Source organism: Peromyscus maniculatus, chromosome 10 (genome assembly GCF_049852395.1).
Source record: "Peromyscus maniculatus bairdii isolate BWxNUB_F1_BW_parent chromosome 10, HU_Pman_BW_mat_3.1, whole genome shotgun sequence".
NCBI lineage: Eukaryota > Metazoa > Chordata > Mammalia > Rodentia > Cricetidae > Peromyscus > Peromyscus maniculatus.
Genome location: NC_134861.1, coordinates 26,222,629 through 26,244,029, shown reverse-complemented (window position 1 = coordinate 26,244,029; position 21,401 = coordinate 26,222,629). Strand labels below are relative to the sequence as shown.

Below are 21,401 nucleotides of genomic sequence, written 5' to 3'. Positions count from 1 at the left end.
CGAAGTGATGAAACCGCCAGCAACAATGTGTCAAGTGAGTAGCAGAAAGCTGGTTGGGAATTTAAACCCCTTTTTACTGGTTAATCTCCAACTGCTAAAGACAAACAAAAAGCAAAACTAACATGATTGTAAACAGAGCACTGTGTCCTGTGGCTCCATTTCAGGCCTGCTGAGAAAGAACGGGTTGATCAAAGCCAGCGAGCTCACTCAGAACTGCGGGGCTGGGGCTGTCCGGCAGCGCACAGGCAGCGGCCATTATCCAGGAACAGGTGAGCACCATAATTAACCTCAGCTTCTGTTTGGAGAGAAGCAAGACATCTATCCCCACCCCCAACTCCCCCATCCTCTGAAGTTATATGCCAATGCCCTGAGTTCTGGGGGAACGTTTTTAAATTGTGTGAAGACTTTCCCCCTCCTTCCAAGCACGTGGAGGGGATGCTGCATTCCCTAACTTGAGGACATCACCCTGGAAAGCTGTTGATTGCTACCTGGGTTTGTTTGCTGCATCTCACACCTCAACCTACAGAGCAAAGCCTCTGCTAACGAAGCTAGGTTTGGTTCTGTAGGCCTTGAACACTGTGTAAATCAGGAGGACATGGAACTCCTGATCCCCCTGCCTCTGCCTCCTAAGTGCTGCAATTATGCCCAATGCCAGCAAGATTTTTTAACTAAAAAAAAATTATTCAGAAACCCCTGGAACCTTGCCTCACACGCGTAGACCAGGCAAACCCAGAGATTTGTTATTGGAGATCCTTTCAAGAGGAAAAGTCTTAAACAACAGACTTTTAAGGGTTGGCAAGATGCCATAGCAGGTAAAAATGTTTGCCTGGCAACCAGAGTTCTAGTCCTGGAACCAACATCAAGTCGGAAGGAGAGACACCACACATGGACACAACAAATAATAAGCCAATTTTCTTTTCATTTTTTCATGTTTGCATTATTTTCTATAGATATTTTTTAATCAATGGAGGCCAGAGAGACGGCTCAGTGGTTTAAAGCACAGACTGTCAGAGAAGGATTCCTAGCATCTGCATCAGACAGTTCACAACCACCTAGAACTCCAATTCCAGGGCTCCAGGCTTTCCCCAAGGGCTCCCGCACACATGTGTGTGTATCCTTACACAGACACACATGCATACACATAGAAAAGGTACATCTAGCCGGCCGGTGGTGGCGCACACCTTTAATCCCAGCACTCGGGAGGCAGAGCCAGGCGGATCTCTGTGAGGCCAGCCTGGGCCACAGAGTGAGTTCCAGGAAAGTCAAGGCTACAGAGAGAAACTCTGTCTCGAAAAGCAAAACAAAACAAAAAAAGAAAGAAAGAAAAGGTACATCTAAAAAAACAAAACTAAAAGGCTCTTGAACTGTTCAATTGTGTTCCTAGTTGTGTGTATTCTAGGTACAGGAAAGTAAATGGATACCTGTCCTGCTCCCTCCTCTGCACCAATTTGACTTAAAAAAAAAAAAAAAAGCTGCAAATTGTAAACAAAGCCCAGTTGCCCCCTTAGTATCCCAAGGTAAAAGGAGCCCGTTTCAGGGCTCTCACTGGTTCCAACACTAGCAGGTTCAAGCCCCTTCTATAAAGTGACACTACAATTGCATATAACCTATGAACATCATCCCATAGATTTTAAACTATCGATAGATTAATTATGATGCCTAAAGCAATGCAAAATGCCATATAAATAGGAAATGATGACCAAGAAAAAAAGTCTAACATTGCATACAACCTATAGACATCCTCCTACAGTTTAAATAATCTCTAGATTATTTATAGTACCTTGAACAATAGTGGCACATAACTTTAATCCCAGCACTCAGCAGGCAGAGACAGGCAGGCAGATCTCTCTGAGTTCAAGGTCAACCTGATCTATAGAGTGAGATCCAGGACAGCCAGGATTACACAGAGAAACCCAGTCTCAGAAACAACAACAAAAAACCTAGTTTAGGGAATAACAAAGAAAAAAGTGTGTTCATCTTCTGTGTAGATAGAATTTTATCTAGAACATTTTAACCATGAGGTCGGTTGATTCTGAAGATACACTCTGTGGCTGTGAGGCTTGACTACAGCGGCACCAGCCCCAGAGACGTTACACTAGAAACCCAGGGATTTATGCTAAAGCGCAGTGCTGGATTAACTGGGCAGTAGAATAAAACTAAACCACAGACGGCAACCTTCCTTCTTTGAGGAGACAATAAATTATAGGTGTAAGCAGGCGATGCTGGAAGGTGTCCTCCACCGTTCACAGTGAAGAACAAGCAAAGCCACTTGGTCACAGTAGATGAAGGAAAGAGGGCTGAGGGGCTTTTCGGAATCGCCAGGCTTGGATGTCACTCCGGAGTCTCTCAATGGTGGCTGAATGTGGTGATGTTATGGTTGTGTAGCAAAGTGTTCTTATTAGATATGCATATCAAAATACTTTGAAAAGTTTCAAGCTGGGACTATTATTAGGGCTCAGTAGATAAAGATGTCTACTGCCAAAGCCAAGGAACTGATTTTGATTCTTGAGACCCATATGGCGGAAAGGGAGAACAGACTCCCAGTGGTTATCCTCTGACTCCCACATGCAGGCTAAAATAAATGTAATTAATTTTTTAAGACGAAAAAGTCCAAGGTTAAGCTAAACATTTATTTTAAAGTTCTAAAGGTCACAGAGCTAGCAAATAGCAAACGTGGGTCTACTTTGAGCCAAATCCCACTCCAGCTACTGCTCAATACCTCCCGGAATAGATTTTTGTCTTCTCTTCATCACCTACTGAAATCTCTGCTCTTCAAATCCTGCTAATTTATGCAGCATCCCCTCTTTTAGGAAGCTACTGGTGACTTTTCCACCATGTATAAGTGGCCCTCTTTTGATCCCCTCATGACAACTGAACCCCATCTGTATTTTAATAGTCTGTATATTTGTTCTCATCCACTAGACAGTAAACTCTTCAAGGTAGGGAATCTAGTTTCTACAGTGTGTGACACATACTTCTGCAGCAGGAAAATATCATTCGCATCTGAAGTTTTTCTCCACCTTCGGATGGAGAAATTCTGAACTTGATAACACGCCTTTTATGCATCAGAAATAAACTGGAGCATGACAAACCGACAGACCAGATTTTCAATACATATTTTAAATCAATAAAGGAATAATTCCTCCTTCCCTGTGACCGAGTCACTTTCCCCAAACAAGCAGGCTTAACTCCAGAGGAAAAAGACGTATGGTTTGAAATTACTTTTATCCTTTATCATTTTAAAACTGGTAACTTTCTCCCTCATTTTCTTCCTCATAATCACAAAACATGATTTTCCCTATTTGAAAATGTGAGATTTTGTGTGTGTGTTGGGGGTGTTGTCTTGGATTTACCCTTTGGCTAACTGGTAGCAATTATGTTCAGCCTCTCAGCTAAATGCTAAAAAGCCGTAAATCGGGACTTGGATTTATGTGGCACTGCGAGGAAGGGAACAAGCTAGACTAATTTATTTATATGCTTTCTTCCCTGAAATGATTGTGTTAAAGTCTCACATTCTTGGGTGTGACGCTCTGGCGACAAAAACCTTCACAACGTGTACTGATTACGTCTATGACTTAAAGATGTGGGTTAAAACGGTGTTAGGGAACGCGGTGGTCTTTTCCAGATGCTTTCGTTGCAGAAACAAGGAAAAACTGACAAATACTCTTCCTAGAGGTTTGGCCGGATTGGCAGTCCCACAGCAAGGGACGACCTGACGCTCCGACAGATGCGTTTGCAGCTCCAGCGAGCGAGCGCACACGCGAGGCGGACCGGAGCCCGGCGCCCGAGGCTGGGGGCGTGGCCGGGGGCGGGCCCGCGGCTCCAGGGGCGGGGCGGCGGAGGGCGAGAGGCAGCCTGGGAAGCAGCGCCATATTGGCGGCGGCCGCGCTGTATTGTCATAAGGCGAGCCGGTGCTGTGGTGTGTTCACTGCTCGGTTGACTGCCTCGGCCGTAGTGAGTGGAGGGGAAGTGAGCGCGCAAGCGAGCTGCGAGCGAGCGGAGGGAAGTGGACAGAGGAAGCGGGAGAGGGCAAGCACAGGACCCCCGAGCGAAAGGCACTCGCTGGAGGGCGACGCAGGAAGCGATGAAAGAGATGTCTGCGTAAGTGGGGGCGGCGGTTGAGGGCGAGGTGGAGAGCGGAGCCTGAGGCGGGCAGCCCCGCGGCCGGCAGCCCGCGCCCCCCGGCAGCCCGCCCGGCAGCCCGGCAGCCCGGCAGCCCGCCTGCCGCCGCTGCCTTCCGCCGCCCGCCGCCCGCCGGGGCGCCTCCCCTCCCCGCCGCGGCTCACCCGGCCGCCCCGCGGGGACCCGGGAGCCGCCGCCAGCCCCCCGCCGCCCGCCCGAGGACGCCCCCGGACCAGGATGCGGGGGAAAGGCGCGTGTGGCTGAGGAGACAAACGGTCGGTCCCTCTCCTGCCCCAGCCCTGCCCCAGCCCGCCCGCTCCGGTCTGCATTGGCGCACACGCCGTCCCCCTGCCTCCCCCTCCTCCCCCGCCGCCGGACCCGCTGTCTTCAGGTCCTGCGGAGGGGCTGACCCAGCCCAGCCCAGCCCGCGGGTGTGGGCTTGCTCGCCCTCGGAGGAGGGGTAACCCTAGCCTGCGCCCCCGTCCCTTCCCGCAGACCCACAGCGGCTACCGGGCTGGATCCCCTGCTCACACTTGGATAAGTCAGAAGCAGTTTCCGTACTTGCCAAGAATGTATTAGAGCTCCTTACGTTGCACTTTACCTGGAAATGATTTAAACATGCAGAAAAATGCACAGAAAAACAAAACAACAACAACAAAAACACACCGTTTGTGTAGTCACCACCCATCTCTCCCACAGAAGAGCATGGGGTGTGTTCTTACCTCTTTAGTCTTCTTTCTTTAAAAGAAGTCAAGCATTCCAATACATCTGAAGGACTCGCCTATCCCTGCTCTGATTCCATTCATGTCGCTCTTCCAAGGCCCCAAAGTACTGAATTTGGTGGTTATTTTTGCTGCATTTTTAATGTTAATAATACATATTCTTGTGTCCATAACCCATTGTACTTGTTTTTAGCTGTCTATAAGTACATCACAGCTACTACTCTGCAGCCTGATTCTTTAGGACATGTTCTCTCTGACCTTTATCTTATTTTTTTCATTTCTAATTAATTCTTAATTAATGTATTCCATTTATAAATACACTCCAGTGCAGTCCTTTTAACAGACTGTCAATGAACATTCTATTTACTTATCTTGTGTACCTGCAGTAAAATTTTGTAAGCGAAGTTGATGATAGGTTGAAGGGTATGTGGGGGTATGTCGTTTACTTCCCCATTGTCCCACAAGAGAGGTTCAGAACCCTAGATTTTGAATTTGGAGCCCAGTAGATTCCTAGATAGCCAACTTTTTGAGGATTCAAGTAAAGTGCAACAAGGAATTATATTGTCAGAGCTGAAGAAATTATGAAGGGGAGAATGGAGAGGTGGGGAAGAGGTTGAGACCTACTTCTCAAGAGTTGTTGGCATTGATTGTGTGAGAATCTGTCTGTGTCATGTATTTATCATACACAAACATACCCAAACACCTTTATCTTTCTTAGATATAAAAAACCCAGATCTTTAGGGGAGAAATACAACTTGGAATAATTAATTGAAGTTTTGTTTGTTCTACAGCAAGATGGAAATGGGGGAGAAATTAAAGTTGGTTTCGACACTCCCTTATTTTTCATTAAGTCATTCCAAAGGTATATAGGCTGTTTGTTGAGATGAGGTTTCGAGCAGCCCAGACTGGCCATGAACTTGTTTCTGCTTCAACCTCTGGACTGCTGGGATTGAGCCCTGTGCCCCCAAACCTGGCTAAGCTATCACACCTTCTGTATTATCCCTTCTTTCTCCCCATCTAATAAAATCTCCAGCTGAAGAACATGTCTTAGTTTGTAGACTCACTAGTAATACGGCACTGTTGTTTCATTTGTTTTGGGTACAGAGATGGAACACAGGGCCCTACACATGCTAGATAAACACTGAGCTATGTCTCCAACCCCACGCCAATGTTTTAAGCAGTTAGTACAAAAAGAAGTAAACACTGTTGTATTTTTGTGGTGTTTAAATTTTTAAATGGACACATTTGTACATAATTTATATAATGATCAATTTAAAGTAATTGGCATGTCTGTTACATTTGCTGATCATTATGTAAACATGTACAATGCAATTATTAATCACAGTTGCTCTGCTGGGTTATAGAATATTAGAAATTAATCCTAGAGCCATGCATAGTGGCACACACCTTTAATCCCAGCCCCATGGGGCAGAGGCAGGCAGATCTCTAAATTGGAGGCCAGCCTGGTCTACATAGTGAGTTTCAGGACAGTCAGAGATACATAGTGAGACTCTATCTCAAAAAAGAAAGAAATCCTAGTGTCCAATTACACCTTTTTTTTGGTGAAAAGGTGTTGTTATGTAGCCTAGGCTTTGAACTCAGATTCTTCTGCTTCAGCTTTCTGAATGAAGGGATGGAGGGACTGTGACTGTCCCATTTATTAACCTCCCTCTTCTTCTTCTGTTATTTTTTAAAAGGCTAATTTACTAAAGTTAAAAGACTGCTTTTTATTTTGAGATTATATTATTGTTATGAATAGTTCTTTATGAAAGTATGAAGAAAAGTGGTTATCAGGTTAGAGTATATGCTCATTTTTACTTTTGCAACAAAAGTTTACTCCACATCTTTTAGTCATAGATGTAGTCAGAAATTTGTGGTGCTTTATTCAAGATTGTAATTTCCTACTGGCTAAGGTCTATTAAGAGCCATTTGTATTCTTTAAAATGTTGCTATTTAGTGTAAAGAAATCAAAAGTTATTCAGTGTGAAAATGTATGAGCTCCAATCTAAAATGAAGAGAATATTAACTAGTCACAAAATATTAGAACTGTAAATTCTGATGCAAGGAAAAGATGTCTGTTAGTATAGATTTCCCAGGGACTAGCCTAGTTGTGATTTCTTTTTAAGGTTAGAATATGTCCTAAGTACCTTATGATGGATTGTTTTGTTCCTTTACTTGTTTGAAAACCGTTGTTTTTACAAGAGTGTCTTTCAAGTGTTTGACTGCTTTTCACAGACTTTATAATCTTAACTCAGTCTGCAGGGTGTAGTGGAGGTAGCCCTGGCACTGGCCCATTTAGGCTCTTTGCATTTGAACTGAGTGGTGTTGATACAATTGTCCTGATGTCAGCACATACTACTTGAAAAGACAACCATGAAAGCTGAAGGCTGTGTGGAAAGCCCTACATGAAGACCAAATACCTACCTTTCCCTTTTTTTAAAGTGGCTTCTTTGGTAATGTTCAATAAACTTTTAAGGTAGTTCAAATAACCTAAGTGAATTAAGAGGTTTAGTGTATTGGTATGAAACAATACTTTAAAAATTGTTTCCTCTGTTTCTTTTTTCTTGAACAGAAACACTATGCTGGACAGCCAGTGTCAACAAAAGCATTATGGAATTACCTCTCCAATTAGTTTGGCATGTCCTAAAGAAATTGATCATATTTATACACAGAAATTAATTGATGCTATGAAACCATTTGGAGTATTTGAAGATGAAGAAGAATTGAACCACAGGTATGTCATTGAAACTATAAAATATTTTTACAGTATGCTGTTTAATCATTTAACTCATACATATTGAATGCTTTATGATCCCTGCCTATGTGTATAAAAATGCCAAAAAAGAAAACTCTAGGCTCTCTTGGAACTTAAATTTTTAATAGGCATTAGGAAAGGAGACTAACAACTAGTCAAGTAAGTAAGTACAGTGTTATATATGGTAAGTACTGGTGGGAAAAATTAAGTTTAAGGGTAGAAGTCTTTAGAGAAGACCTTGTTGAAAGACACTGAAGGAAAACTACAGTTGAGGAAGGGAGCCATGTGGATGTTTGAAGGAAGTTATTCTGGCAGAAAGCCTAAGGTGAATGAATGTGTAGTTGGTGTATTTGAGGAGTATATAAGCAAAAGATCTTGGGTGTCTAAAGCAGAGCAAGTAAATGGGAGAAATTCATTAAGACAGAGAAAAGGCTTTAGGAAGGAAGTTAGGACGAGGGCACTTTGTAAGCCACTGTAAAATGTTTGGAAATTGAAACCTATCTTGGTTTTGAGTAGAAAATTGGCATGATCTGACTCATTTTTAACAGTTACTGCAGCGATGGTGTCGGGAATAGTCTCTAAAGGTGGCAGGAGTAGGGGACAAGAGCAGAAGCAGAGAGACTCGTTCAAAGGATATTATAACAACCCGGGTTAGAAATAATCACTGACACCTGAGGGTAGCAATAGAAATAAGTAGTCTCTTCTAGATGGATTAAAGGTAGGGTTATTTAATGACAAATAGAGACAGTTTCCAAAGATGATGCCAAGATTTTCAGTCCCTGCGTCTTACTGGATGAAGTTCCATTTTGAGGGGAGACTGAGAAGAAAGCAAGTTTATAGGGATCAGAAGATAGTTTGCCATGTACTTATAGAATGCCAAAATCATTTTTTTTAAATGTGGATGTTTATGCCATTGGTTTTAAATTTAATAATACCAAACTGCATTAGTTAAGTACTATTTCATAAAAAGTAACCAATAATTAATTTACCTATTTTAATTACACAAAAAGCCATGAGTACTAGTGAGAGAATGCTAGTCTCTAGTACCATACTGCATTGATGTAACTCTATAATAAGGCAGAGTTGACAGTTCAGTTTACCTCTGTAGCCTCATTGAAGGTAACTTTGTGATTTATATTAGGTTTTTTAATTTTTGAAGACAACTCAAAGACCAAAATATCACATTTATCATGTCTGGCATTCCTAGATCTCTCAGGTTTGCTATGTATCAACAGATGTGCTATCATTAGCACATATATAATATGGATTTAATGTGGTATCATTACAAAATTTCTACCCGTGTGTTTATTTCTTTTATATTGTTTAGTTTTTGGTTTTGTCTTAAAGTGTAAATTTAAAATTCTCATCTTTGATTATAGGCTGGTTGTTCTTGGTAAATTGAACAATTTAGTAAAAGAATGGATTTCTGACATCAGTGAAAGTAAGGTAAGATTAAAACTGTATAGAATTCAATGTTTCATATTTTAGCCATTCGTCCTAGCAAATTACTGTGTAAGAATCAGATTACCTGAAATACTTTGGTGTCAGCATTTGTGTTGAGTAGTAATTTTATACAAGATATGGATGTGTACTTTTGTATCTTTTGGAAAGATGCTTTTTGCTTTGTTTGCCAAGGACAGTTGTCTTTCTCTTTGTTGGGATTGTCCTTTGGCAGAACAGTAGTAGTAATGTGCCAGGTTGTGAGCAAATGAAATAAAGGTTCAATCCAATGGTTTTGACTTCCATATCTTACAACTACATCAAAATCTTTATGTAAGTGTTTCACTTTAAATGGATATTGTAATTTTGTAGCTCTCCATTTTGATTCACAGTAAGTTAGCCACTAGCTTCCATATGGAACAACAGTAACAACAAAAACCAGGCTCACTGACATATTTGGGAATAAAGTGGTCTAGACAGCTGAATTTCTAAATAAATAAGGTTTTACCCCAGAGATAGCCAAGTGTAGCCGCAAGTCTATAACAATGTCTAGTTTGACTCCCATGCACTGGTCTAGAATTTTCAGTTTGAGGAGATTTTACTTACCGAGACAGACTTCAGACTTCTTACAGTGCCCGGCTGGCAGCACCGGGCTTGCTTTTGAGCGCGGGGCGGAGGCTTGGATGCAGTAGGTTCCTGCTCTCGGTGCCTGTAGCCCCTCTCTCTCCTTTCTGACTGGGTGACTGCCATTTACTAGTTTCTGTGTTTCCCATGGCGAATTCTCTTACTGCACTTGCTTAGCCCATCAGACACCAGTTTGCAATCTTTCTGCCTTTTTAGAGGGTTCTGGATTGTGAACCCCCACCTGACAAGGTTTCTCAGTGTATCCATGGCTGTCCTGGAACTCCCTCTGTAGACCAGGCTGGCCTCAAACTCACAGAGATCCGCCTGCCTCTGTCTCTTGCATGCTGAAATCAAAGGTGTGCACCACTACTGCCCGGCCATGAATTTCCTTTATTGTTGCATGTATATTATAAATATTTTACTGGCTGTACTAAGATGAGATAGGGCATGTTCAACTAGGTGGTAAAAGTTTTTATTAGCTGGCTTCTTATCACTCTACCTAATTAATGAGATAGACTATTTAGGAAGAAAAGATTAAGCTAGCATACAGTTTTGGAGGTTCAGATACAAGTTCAGACAGCCCTAAAATTTTGAGCTAGTGGTGGTGGTGGGAGGCAGGGGCAGCAGATGGCAGTCACAGAAGTGGAATGGATGTCAGAGCAAGTGTTTCACTCCAACTAGGAAGCAATCAGTGGCATCCTACATAATCCCTTTTGAGAGCACGCTCCCGTAACCTAAGACCCTCCTACAGCCCAGTCAGCCCATCCTCCTTAAGGGCCTTCCTGCCGCCCAATACTGCCAGGAACACCACTCAGAGTAAACCATTTGTCCATTCACCAAATGGCCCCACCTCTTGACATTTAAGTGTTTTTGTTTGTTCATATAGTATTCTCAACTCTTCCCTTAACGGTACTCAGTTTAATGTGAATATTTCAGTGTATTTACTTATCAAGTCCTTTCTGCCCTGTAATCTACATGGATTTAGAAATTTTCTGTTAGTATTCTCATTTATTTTATACTTCGGATAAATTTGTAGGGTTGATTCTTTTAGTATAAGGTAATGAGCTTCTAAAGACTTAAGACTTTAGTCATTAAATTTAATCTAATCTTTGTTATTTACTTTTGTGGCCAAAAGGGTATCTGGCTCATTTCTGATGTCTCAAAGAGGGTTATATCAGTAGCTAAGGTTGTTGGATAAGGTAATATTCTGGTCATGAATAATCAAAAAGTCAATTTTAACATCTTTCCAGTAGATAAAGTAACTAGTCATTATGTCAGTATTATACTTTCATTTATGTATATTTTTATTTGGGAAATAAGTAACTGAAGGATTTGAACTAAGTCAAAGATGATTTGAATGTTGTTGCCATACTCTAGTCTAAAACACAGATAAAATAATTTTAGTTAAGTTCTATGGCTGTATAAAAATATTTTATCCTGTAATTCAGTGTATCACTTTCTCATAGAAATACAAGGATCATACTTTCCCTTTGTTTTTTTTGAGGCGGTGTCTCACTGTGTCACCCTGACTGTTATGGAACTTTCTATTGCAGACAAGGCGGGCCATAAACTCAAAGAGATTTTCCTGCCGCCTTCCAGTGCTGGGTATTCACCACCATACCCAGCAAGGATTCTCTTTTTTTTTTTTTTTTTAACATAGAAAAGTAAAACGAAATTTTTTTAAATGTCCTGGCTTACTTAGCCTTTGTATTATTGTAAGTCATTAATAAATTTATTAACTCCTTTCTAGCTAGTTGTGAGACTCTTGAAACATTAATATGCACTAAACAGAACATAGCTGTGTCTTGTTATACAGATAATCTTATTCAGGTTAGTCACCTGTATTCTGGAACTATGGATGGCGAACAGTAGCAGACCCATTTCTCACCTCTGACGACTTTAGGTAGAGTTGAAGAGCTGGGAGTTTCTTATTAAAAATATGTCTCTGGAAGGAGAACTCAGTTGATAATCGAGTACTCATCACACTAGCATGAGAACCTGAGTTTGCATCCCCAGAGCCTGACTTACAAAGGAGTGTGCACCATACTCCTGTAACCTCAGTGCTTACGGAAAATGAGCAAGGCAAGCTAGGTGTGGTGGTGCAGGCTGTAATCCCAGCACTTGGGAGGTGAGACTGAAGACTGGCCATTCATTTGGAGCCATTTGGGCTCTGAGGAACCCTGTCTCAAACAAACAAAACTCACCCATAGATAATGAAACAGAAGGCTGTCTGTCTGTAACACAGGAAGAACATTTAAGATGGATACTAAGTAGACCAGAGTACAAGTGCAAATACCCGAGAAGCAGCAGTTGGAGTTAGCTCAGAGAGAGGTTAAAAAGTAGCGGGTTTGTTGGTTCGTCTTTGAGACTGGTTTTCTTTGTGTAGCCCTGGCTGTCCTGGAACTCGCTCAGTAGACCAGGCTGGCCTCAAACTCACAGGTCTGCCTGCCTCTGCCTCCTGAGTGCTGGGATTAAAGGTGTGAACCACCACCAGGCTGAAAAAAAAGTAGCTTTTTATGATACAATTAAAGAAATTAAATTGAAGTCTTTCCATTATCTTTTGTAAGGTGTTCCCATCAAGAATGACCTCATTCTTGAAGAAAGCTGAATAGCTAATATCAAACAATTAAACATACTTGTAATAAAAACTAAAGGGGCCGGGCGGTGGTGGCGCACGCCTTTAATCCCAGCACTCGGGAGGCAGAGGCAGGCGGATCTTTGTGAGTTCGAGGCCAGCCTGGGCTACCAAGTGAGTTCCAGGAAAGGCGCAAAAGCTACACAGAGAAACCCTGTCTCGAAAAAACCAAAAAAAAAAAAAAAAAAAAAAAAAAAAAAAAACTAAAGGGAAGATGAGTTTGACTTAGATTTTGATAGTTGAGTTAGTTTCTTAAAGGAGTATAGTATATCAATTGTTCAGTAAAAGATTATAAACATTTAGGTGCTCTTTATGCAGAATAACTTAAATGATTGAATGCTTTTTGCTCTATTTTAGAATCTCCCACCTTCTGTTGTGGCTACTGTTGGCGGTAAAATTTTCACCTTTGGATCTTACAGGCTTGGAGTACACACCAAAGGTAACTGCTGTTTAGTTATGTTCTAGTGATAAGAATGTTTAGTGAACTGTTTTAGTTGTTCACAGTGAGTGAGTACGGAACATAGTTCCCATCATCTTACTGCTAAGTGTTCATAAACATTGTTAACGTTATCTTATGCTCATTTTCCATACTTAGTTCTGTATTTATGTGACTTTAATGAAAATATAAGATATCCTTCTTAAGAAATCACTTTATTTCTGTAGGAGCTGATATTGATGCACTTTGTGTAGCCCCAAGACACGTGGAGAGATCAGATTTTTTTCAGTCCTTTTTTGAAAAATTGAAACATCAAGATGGCATTAGAAACTTAAGAGTAAGTATCCTTTGGCATCTAATATTTGGAGGTTAGAAACAGCTGTAAAATCATGGACTTAGGATTGTTGACAGACCTCTTAAGTTACTGTATCTTGTTATCATCACATATAGAAATTAGGAATATGAGTTCATAGCTCTGTAGACTGCTTTTATATCTAGACTATACCTATAGTTCTTGGATCTAAGTCAAGTAGCTATCTGCCTGAGCCTCAGTTTTCTCAGCTCGGGGAGGGGTGGTGGGGGGTGAGACAGGGTTTCTTTGTCCTGGAACTCACTCTGTAGACCAGGCTGCCCTCGAACTCACAGAGATCAGCCTGCCTCTGCCTTCTAAGTGCTGGGATTAAAGACGTGGGCCACCACCACCCAGCTGATGATAACTTTTATGAGATATTTTTGAGAATTAATGTGATAGTAGACTCAAACCACTTGTTATAATAGCTGATAAATAATTGATGTCTATCAAATTGTGGGTGATATTATATGTAAGAATTTAGTTAATGACACAGTGTATATCTAGCCTTTCATTTAGCAAATAACATTTCCATACTAGCAATCTAGAAAACACTGGCCTCAGTTCTACCAGTAAAATACTGTATGTATGTATTTGCAAGTGTGTGGGGGTGATACACTTGTGTGTTGCTTATAGAGGCCACAGGACAACTGTGAGTGTCCTTCTGAAGAACATTGTCTACTTCCTGACAGTCTTCATTGGCCTAGAGTCCCCAGTTAGGGTAAAGGGACTGGACGGTGAGCCCTAAGGAGCCTCCTGGCTCCTCCCTACTGCACTGCTGTGCTCCGTGTTGGGTTCTGTGGACTGAACTCAGGTCCGTGTTTGCAGCTCAGGTACTGGACTGAGCCAGCCCCTAGCATTCTTTTTTGATGAATTATATAAGACCTCCGATTTTTTTTTTTTTTTTAATTTAGCACTAATGCTTTTTGTAATTTTTTTTAGGCATCTTATGCACCCCATGCCCAAACTCATTGTGTAGCCAGCAGTGACCTTGAACTTTTGAGCCCCTTGCTTCTCCCTCCTGAGTACCAGGGTAACAGGAGAGGGTAGCCATACAGTTTACACTTAATGCTTTTTGTAATAATTAATTTTCAATTTGGACCCCATACATAGTACCCAGATAACAACAGTTCTGCTTTCCAGTTTCTGACACATATTCTCAACAGGATAAATTACATAATAAGTACAGAGACATTTTGTGTGATCCCGTAACATAAACTATAGAAAAGAAGGCCTTAACCTGCATATTAGACCAAAAACTTTTTTAAACTTTTTTTTAACTGAATAAAATACCAATTAGAAGAAAAGGTAAGGTATTGGCAGTTCGGAAGGCTGAAGGGCTAACCCCTATGTTATCTTTGTCTTCCTTTTATAGGCTGTAGAAGATGCCTTTGTGCCTGTTATAAAGTTTGAATTTGATGGTATTGAAGTAAGTATTTAATATGCTTTATATTTGACAATTGAAATATTTAACCTATAAGTTTTGTTTCAAAATCAAACTTGGCATTGGCATGTTTTTGTTTGATTTGTTTTGGGGCTTGGGTTTTGAAATAATCTCACTATGTAACTCTCGCTGTCTTCCTGGGAGTTAAGCTTACAGGTATGTACCAGCTTGCCTGGCACTAACCACATAGTTTAAAGAATTAAATAGTGGTCTTTTTACCTTCTTTCCCATTTCTCTTGACCGCTCACCGTGGACAGTGAGCCAACCTCCATCTCTCCCTCATGCTTTTTGTACACACCCTTCCTCATCCCATAATCATCTAAAATAATCGCTCTGTTATAATTTTCGTTTTGAGCTGTGGTCTGTTTACATTATTATTTTAAAAACAATTTTCAAAGCTCAGTACTGAGTACTGAATTACCATTCCTTTGCCCTATAACATTTTTTCCTCGGGTGTTAGTGGTTATTGGTTCTGTTAGTTTCGTTGTTTTACTTTTGTCTAGTTTAAACCACCAGTCTCTTCTGGTTGTCAGAATCTCCGTTAAGCTGAGAGTCATCAGCATCTTGAGAAATTGTCCCCTGAATCTTGTCACCTCTTCTCGTCTCAGCCAGCCATTGCCCATCTTGGGGCACAGCGGGCATCTTGGTGTTCTCTCTAGCATCCTCCTGAAAGTTTCTGTCCCTACTCTAGACTTTTCTTCTTTCTAGATGTGGTACCATTTTACTGGAGCTCATCCATTGGATTCCTGAAAAAGAATTTGTTTTCTTTTTATCTTGCATGCTTAAAAATCACTGAATTCATAATTTTGCTGAGTACATCATACTAGGTAGGAAATGATTTTTTACATACTTTAAGGCCTTCATTGTTTTATAGCTTCTGTGCTGTTGAAAAATATACCATTTTTAGTCTTTCTTCTTTTTATGTGTGACCAATTTTGTCTCATTTAGTTGTTTTGTTTTTATTTTGTCTTCATACTTGTAGAATTTATGAAGATGATATGCTTTGGTGTGTGTTTTTAATTGATGTGCTTGGCATGCAATAGTCCTCTTTTAGTATGGAAACTCCTTCAATTCTTGGAACTTTCATTAAGTTCTTTTGGATTTCCTGCCTTTGTTTACACACATGTGTCTTTTTTCATGGAATCTTAACATTTGTTTGTTGAGTCTCCAGAACAGCTTTCTATAAATATAAATAAATAAAATTGCACATGCGTACACATACACAAATTCTTCTTTCTCATATATTAACCACATCTTCATATTTTTATTCTGCCTTTTTGATGTTTTCTTGTCTTTGAAGCTTTGTAATGATTTCCACTGCCCTATTTTTAATTTCTAAAAGTACTTTTTATATTTTCTAAATGTTCTTTTAGATATATTTGTGTATTTATTTGTAGCTACCTGTCCTGTTTCCTGAAAAAAACGTTTCGGTCTGTTTTCCTAGGTCTGCTGGGTCTGTTGCCTTCTGCCCACCTGTTTTCCAGCTTCCATGCCTTCTGCTGCTCTTTGTTTTGTCTCATTTTCCTAGTAGGTTATGCCATAAAATCAAAACAAACTAAACCAAAACAAAGCACATTTTTCCTAATACTTTAGTTGACTTTCAAGAGGGAATGAATGTAAACGTGTGTTGGATCTTCCATCTTTATTTCAAGACTTAGAGTAATTGTCCCGCATTAGATCACCTTCATAGGCCTTTTGATGTTTTGTTAGAATGTCTCAAACTAGAAATTGGAACTTTCTATGTTTGGAGTTGGGGCTGAGGAGAATAGGAAGTAATATTTGTCTCCTTTTTTCTTTTTTTTTTTTTTTTTTTAACCTCTTTCCAAAGATTGATCTAGTCTTTGCAAGACTGGCAATACAAACCATATCAGATAATTTAGATCTAAGAGACGACTCTCGCCTAAGAAGCCTTGATATACGGTGTATTCGCAGCTTAAATGGTAAGTTTCTAAAGAAATCTTAGATCCCTGCTTGAAAACAAGTAAATAGAGCTTTTTTGCAGAATTATTAATAGACTATTTTAAGGCTTGAACAAATTAAGAATAGTTGGAGTACAGCTCAGTTTTAGAGCACAAGCTTAGTGTATGTGAGGCCTTGCATACCATCTCAGATCCAGAAGATTTGAAGTCATAGTTATTTCTTTATAAAAATAGTATGATCCCATTTAAATATCCTCAAAAGTATCATTTATTTGAAATATTAAGTTTAGAATTGAGGTTCATAAACTTACTAGTCTCAGGAGCCCTGTAAACCTTTAACATTTATTGAGAACCCCAAAATACATTTGTTCATCTGTATTATATATCAATATTTACCATATCATAAATAAAAATAAATGTTTTGAATATTTATAATTCACTAGAAATAAAAAACCTTTTAAATTAATAATTTTTTATGTCTAAAGTAGATTTTGTTTTCAAATTGCCTTACCTGCTTTTGCCTGTTATCTAATAACTTATTTGTGTTAAAATATGAAAAGAAATGGAATTACCTTGTCACATTAATGTCCAGTGATCTGACTGTTTGGAAAATGTTAGTTCGCAAAGTTATTTTTATCTTCCAAATGTTTTCACAGACTTTGTTATAAAGTGGTTTTTAAATGTATTGATTAATTAATATTAGCACCAATTCTGTCATGAGAGTCTTTAAAGTATTAGAAGCTGTGAGGTTCACAATAGCAGATACAATGATTTATAGCTAATATAACTTGAAAGCATACATTTTCTTATCCATAATAAGTAGTATCATTGTTTTCCTTGAGGCAAGGAACTTACCTAGTTTATTTTTCAGAGATTATCTACTGAATACTCACTGTGTAATCTTGTTTATCTGCTGTTTTAATTTCAAGTAACCACTGAAATGATGACACACTTCTTTCCTTTTGTTGGTTTTTTTTCTTAACTATAGTATCTACATTGTATACTTCTGCACTTTGTTGCCACTGCCATGATTGACCTCTAAGGTGACAGTACTTTTAGCCATCATTGCCATTTCCCCATCAATGCAAAGTTAACAGACTGTGAAAATGGCAAAGAAAGATTAGTATTCTTACAAAAATAGATTTGACCTCACAGATTATTCAGGTTTGAGAGCCACTGATTTATTATAGTCTCTTGTTTTACATCTTTGTTTTTTTGTTCATTTGTTTATTTTTGATTTTTGAGACAGGGTTCTCTGGGTATCCCTGGCTGTCCTGGAAATCACTCTGTAGATCAGACTGGCCTGGAACTCAGATCTGCCTGCCTCTGCCTTCTGAGCGCTCACTTTATTTTGTCTAGTAAATTACACTTCTCTATGGAAAGGTTTATATTGAAACAATAGCAGTTTAATAACTTGGAGGCATTGTGATTAAGTCAGATGTAGAAGAAACTGAAAAGGAACTCAGACCCTTCTATTTCAATACTAGATTTCATTACCCATGTACTTTCAATTCCTCAAAAGTAAAGACCTTTTCACATGTGTTTCAAAATTTTAAATGCATCCTGACTTATTTTATCATTTGAGAGTTTGAAGGTTAGACCACTTGAATTAACTGAGTTTTGTTCCTTAGTGAAAAATCAATGTTTTGTCTTTTTCAGGGTGCAGAGTTACTGATGAAATTTTGCATTTAGTGCCAAATAAAGAAACTTTTAGACTCACTTTAAGAGCAGTCAAATTATGGGCAAAACGTAAGTATCCCAAGTCTTTGATGGGTCTGTTCTGAAATTCTAATTTTCTATTGCCAGCAATTGAAGTACATATGAAGACTCTGACCTTACTGATGCTGTTGAGGGTTGATGGCCAATAAACTTGGAAAAGCTGTTTCTCAGGTGTAATGGTCTATAAGTGATTTTCTGTCCTCCATGTGGAGATGGGTGGAGATGGATGTGTGTATGTGTTTGTTTGTGTGTGTGAGTGTGTGTGTGTGTGCGTGCGTGTGAGAGAGAGAGAGAGAGAGAGAGAGAGAGAGAGAGAGAGAGAGGGGGGGGGGGGGGGCCCTATGCCTAGTTCTGATAGGTCATTCTGTATTATTTGTAGCTGTATTCAGACACTGCTGAATGGTGATATATGATGGCAGAGGAAATGGCTCAGTAGATTGGAGCACTTGCTTCGTGGGTTGAATCCGAATCCAACACACATGCAAAAGGCAAGGCATGGCTGTGTGTGCCCGTGACCACAGCCTCAGCACCATGGGGCTAGAAACAGGAAGATCTCAGGCTTGCTGGCTGTCACCCTAGCTTCAGGTTCACTGAGATAAAGTTCAAGGGAATCAGGCAGGGAGAGAGGACAGGCAGGACACCAGAGGCCTCATGTGGCCTACATGTGCATGTACCTGTACACATGTGTTCATGTATACTACATACACAAACACACATGATTTTTAAAAGAAAAAGAATGTGATAATGGTCTGAAAAGTGAATTGTTAGGTAGCTTTGTGGCCATGCAACCAAAATAGAATGTGCTCACATAAACCTACTTGGTACAGCCTACTGTAAACTTGAGCTCTAGAAAGCTATTGCTCCTAAAACTATATAGCCTTTTAACTGTATGAATAATGTAGGCCTTTTAAATGCAGTGCTAAGTACTTTCATGTAGAAGATACCTAAACACAGTAAGATACAGCAAAGACACAAAAAAATGATCTGTGTGAAACAGATATGATAGATGGAATTTGCTGAACCCAAAGTTGGTTTGAGTGAGTCTGAGTGAGTAGTGAGTAACTGTAAATGTCCAGGATGTTAATGTCCACTATTGTAGACTTTATGGACACTGTATACTTTAGTCTCACTGATTTATAAGTCTTTTTCTTCAATAATAAATTAACCTTAGCTTACTGTAATTTTTTTCTTTGTAAATTTAATTTTTTTAAAGTTTTTTAATTCATTTGTAATAACACAAACACAAATTGGGCATGGTGGCACATGCCAATAATTTCAATGTTCAGATGACTGAGGTTGGAGGGTCACATATTTAAGACTAGCAAAACTTTGTCTTAAAAAACAAAACTCGGTCTGGGGAGATGGTTCAGTGGTTAGAGCACTGCTGCCCTTCCAGAGGACCCGGGTTCAATTCCCAGGACCCACATAGAGGCTCACAACCATCTATCTATAACTCTAGTCCCAGGAGACTCCAGCACCCTCTTCTGACCTCCCTGGGTACCAGGCATGCATGTGGTGCACAAACATACATTCAGACAAAATATCTGAAAAAATAATAAAATAAAAATAATAAAATTTAAAAAAAAGAAAACAAAACAAAACTCATGCTGAGCAATAGTGGCACACTCCTTTAACCCCAGCATGCAGGAGGCAGAGGCAGGCGGATCTCTGAGTTCGAGGCCAGCCTGGGCTACAGAGTGAGTTCCAGGACAGGCTCCAAAGCTACACAGAGAAGCCCTGTTGGGGAAAAAACAAACCCAGCAACAACAACAAACAAAACCCTGACAATCGCAGGCAGGAATGGTGGCTCCTGCCGGTGCCCCGGACACTGAGGATGCTCACTGGAGCATGGCAGTTAGAACCAGCCGGACTGCCAGCCCGACGTCACGATGAATTTTCTTGATGGTTCTTCTTTTTTCCTGGTGTTTGCTCTTCTCTTACCCCCCTTCGGCTATGCGTTTTCATACATATAATCTGCACCATGTATGTGGTACGTTCTTGACCAACATGGGTCCATGGCCACACTGAAGCAGCGCTGTACTCGAGGCACGAGGTTTCACAGCTACAGACCTCTCCATGAAGCTTTGACTGTGGAAATGTTTTATGTGTCATTGTCAGAGCCAGTTAACTCTGTGCCTGATAAACACTTGAAATGTCCAACTAAAGAATTGAATTTTTCAATTTGTTTTATTTCATTGACTGTAACATTAAATAATTCCCAACAGAAGGTAAAATAATGTTCATATAAAAATCTTGTACCTATATAGTAGTGTCATTCCTAATAACCAGAGTAAACAGTCACATATTCATACACTGATAATGAATAAACCAACATGGTATAGCCACATTGTCAAATACTATTTTGCAATAAAAAGGAATGCAGTAATGACAAAAGGTATAGCATATGATTGTTGACACCACTTTGTTGAATGTGACAGAAGTTACTCAAAAGACAACATATGTATGCTTTGATTTATATGAAAATGTCCATAATTAGGACAAATCTATAAAGCACAGAAGGTAGATGAGTGGTCACATAGGTTTTCAGATTCAGAGAAAGGGGTGGTATGGCTGTTAAAGGTTTCCTTAGGAGAGGAACATGTTCTAGACAGGATTATGATAGTTGCACAGCTGTGAATACACCAAAAGGCATTGAATTGTATAGTTTAAATGAATCCGTCTATAGTATATGAATTGAGGAGGCCTAAAGCAAGTGATGTTTGCCTGTGGCCTGGAATAGTCGGAATAATGTAATTTGTATTAAAAGCATGATATGGACATTTTGTCTCTTCCTATAAACTAAACACTATGTTTTGTCAATTTTATACAGTTTTTATATTTAACATGTCTAAACTGGTATTTCATAGGAATTTTTACCTCTCTATATGGGACATAAAATAATGTCATAATGTGTAATAAGGGCATATGAGGTTTAATGGTATGGGAACATTTCACAAATGAGTCTAATGTCATTGGTATATTGTTCACAATGGAGAGGTATCCAGCTTTGTGAAATACTGAAGTTTGTTGCCAATTTTATGCTTGGTTATAAAATACTACCCGTGTATGTAATTTCTACTAGTGAAATGTCCTTTCTTACCTACTTACTGCCAGGTGTCTTTCCTTCCGTTTGTTTCGCTCTTTAACTCCAGATATATCAAATTGGGGGGGGGTAGTAATAATTTCAGTAGCATTATCAATTGATGCACGGTCCTAATTAGTCTTAACAACAAAAA

General features: G+C 39.8%; 1 protein-coding gene across 2 annotated transcripts in view; it reads left to right on the top strand.

Annotated features, from left to right (window-relative positions):
- Window positions 1–3,816: 3,816 nt before the first annotated feature.
- Papolg (poly(A) polymerase gamma) overlaps window positions 3,817–21,401 on the top strand; it is a 34,980-nt gene continuing 17,395 nt past the window's right edge. Inside the window, exons 1-8 of one of the 2 annotated variants that reach the window (XM_076546122.1) lie at window positions 3,817–4,101; window positions 7,417–7,578; window positions 8,979–9,045; window positions 12,656–12,737; window positions 12,962–13,071; window positions 14,459–14,512; window positions 16,356–16,467; window positions 18,106–18,195. In XM_076546122.1, the coding sequence (XP_076402237.1) occupies window positions 4,085–4,101; window positions 7,417–7,578; window positions 8,979–9,045; window positions 12,656–12,737; window positions 12,962–13,071; window positions 14,459–14,512; window positions 16,356–16,467; window positions 18,106–18,195 (694 nt within the window). In that variant the 5' untranslated portion in view covers window positions 3,817–4,084. Of the gene's footprint in view, window positions 4,102–4,267; window positions 4,398–7,416; window positions 7,579–8,978; window positions 9,046–12,655; window positions 12,738–12,961; window positions 13,072–14,458; window positions 14,513–16,355; window positions 16,468–18,105; window positions 18,196–21,401 lie in introns of those variants that run through there. The other variant, XM_076546123.1, reaches the window with a different exon arrangement.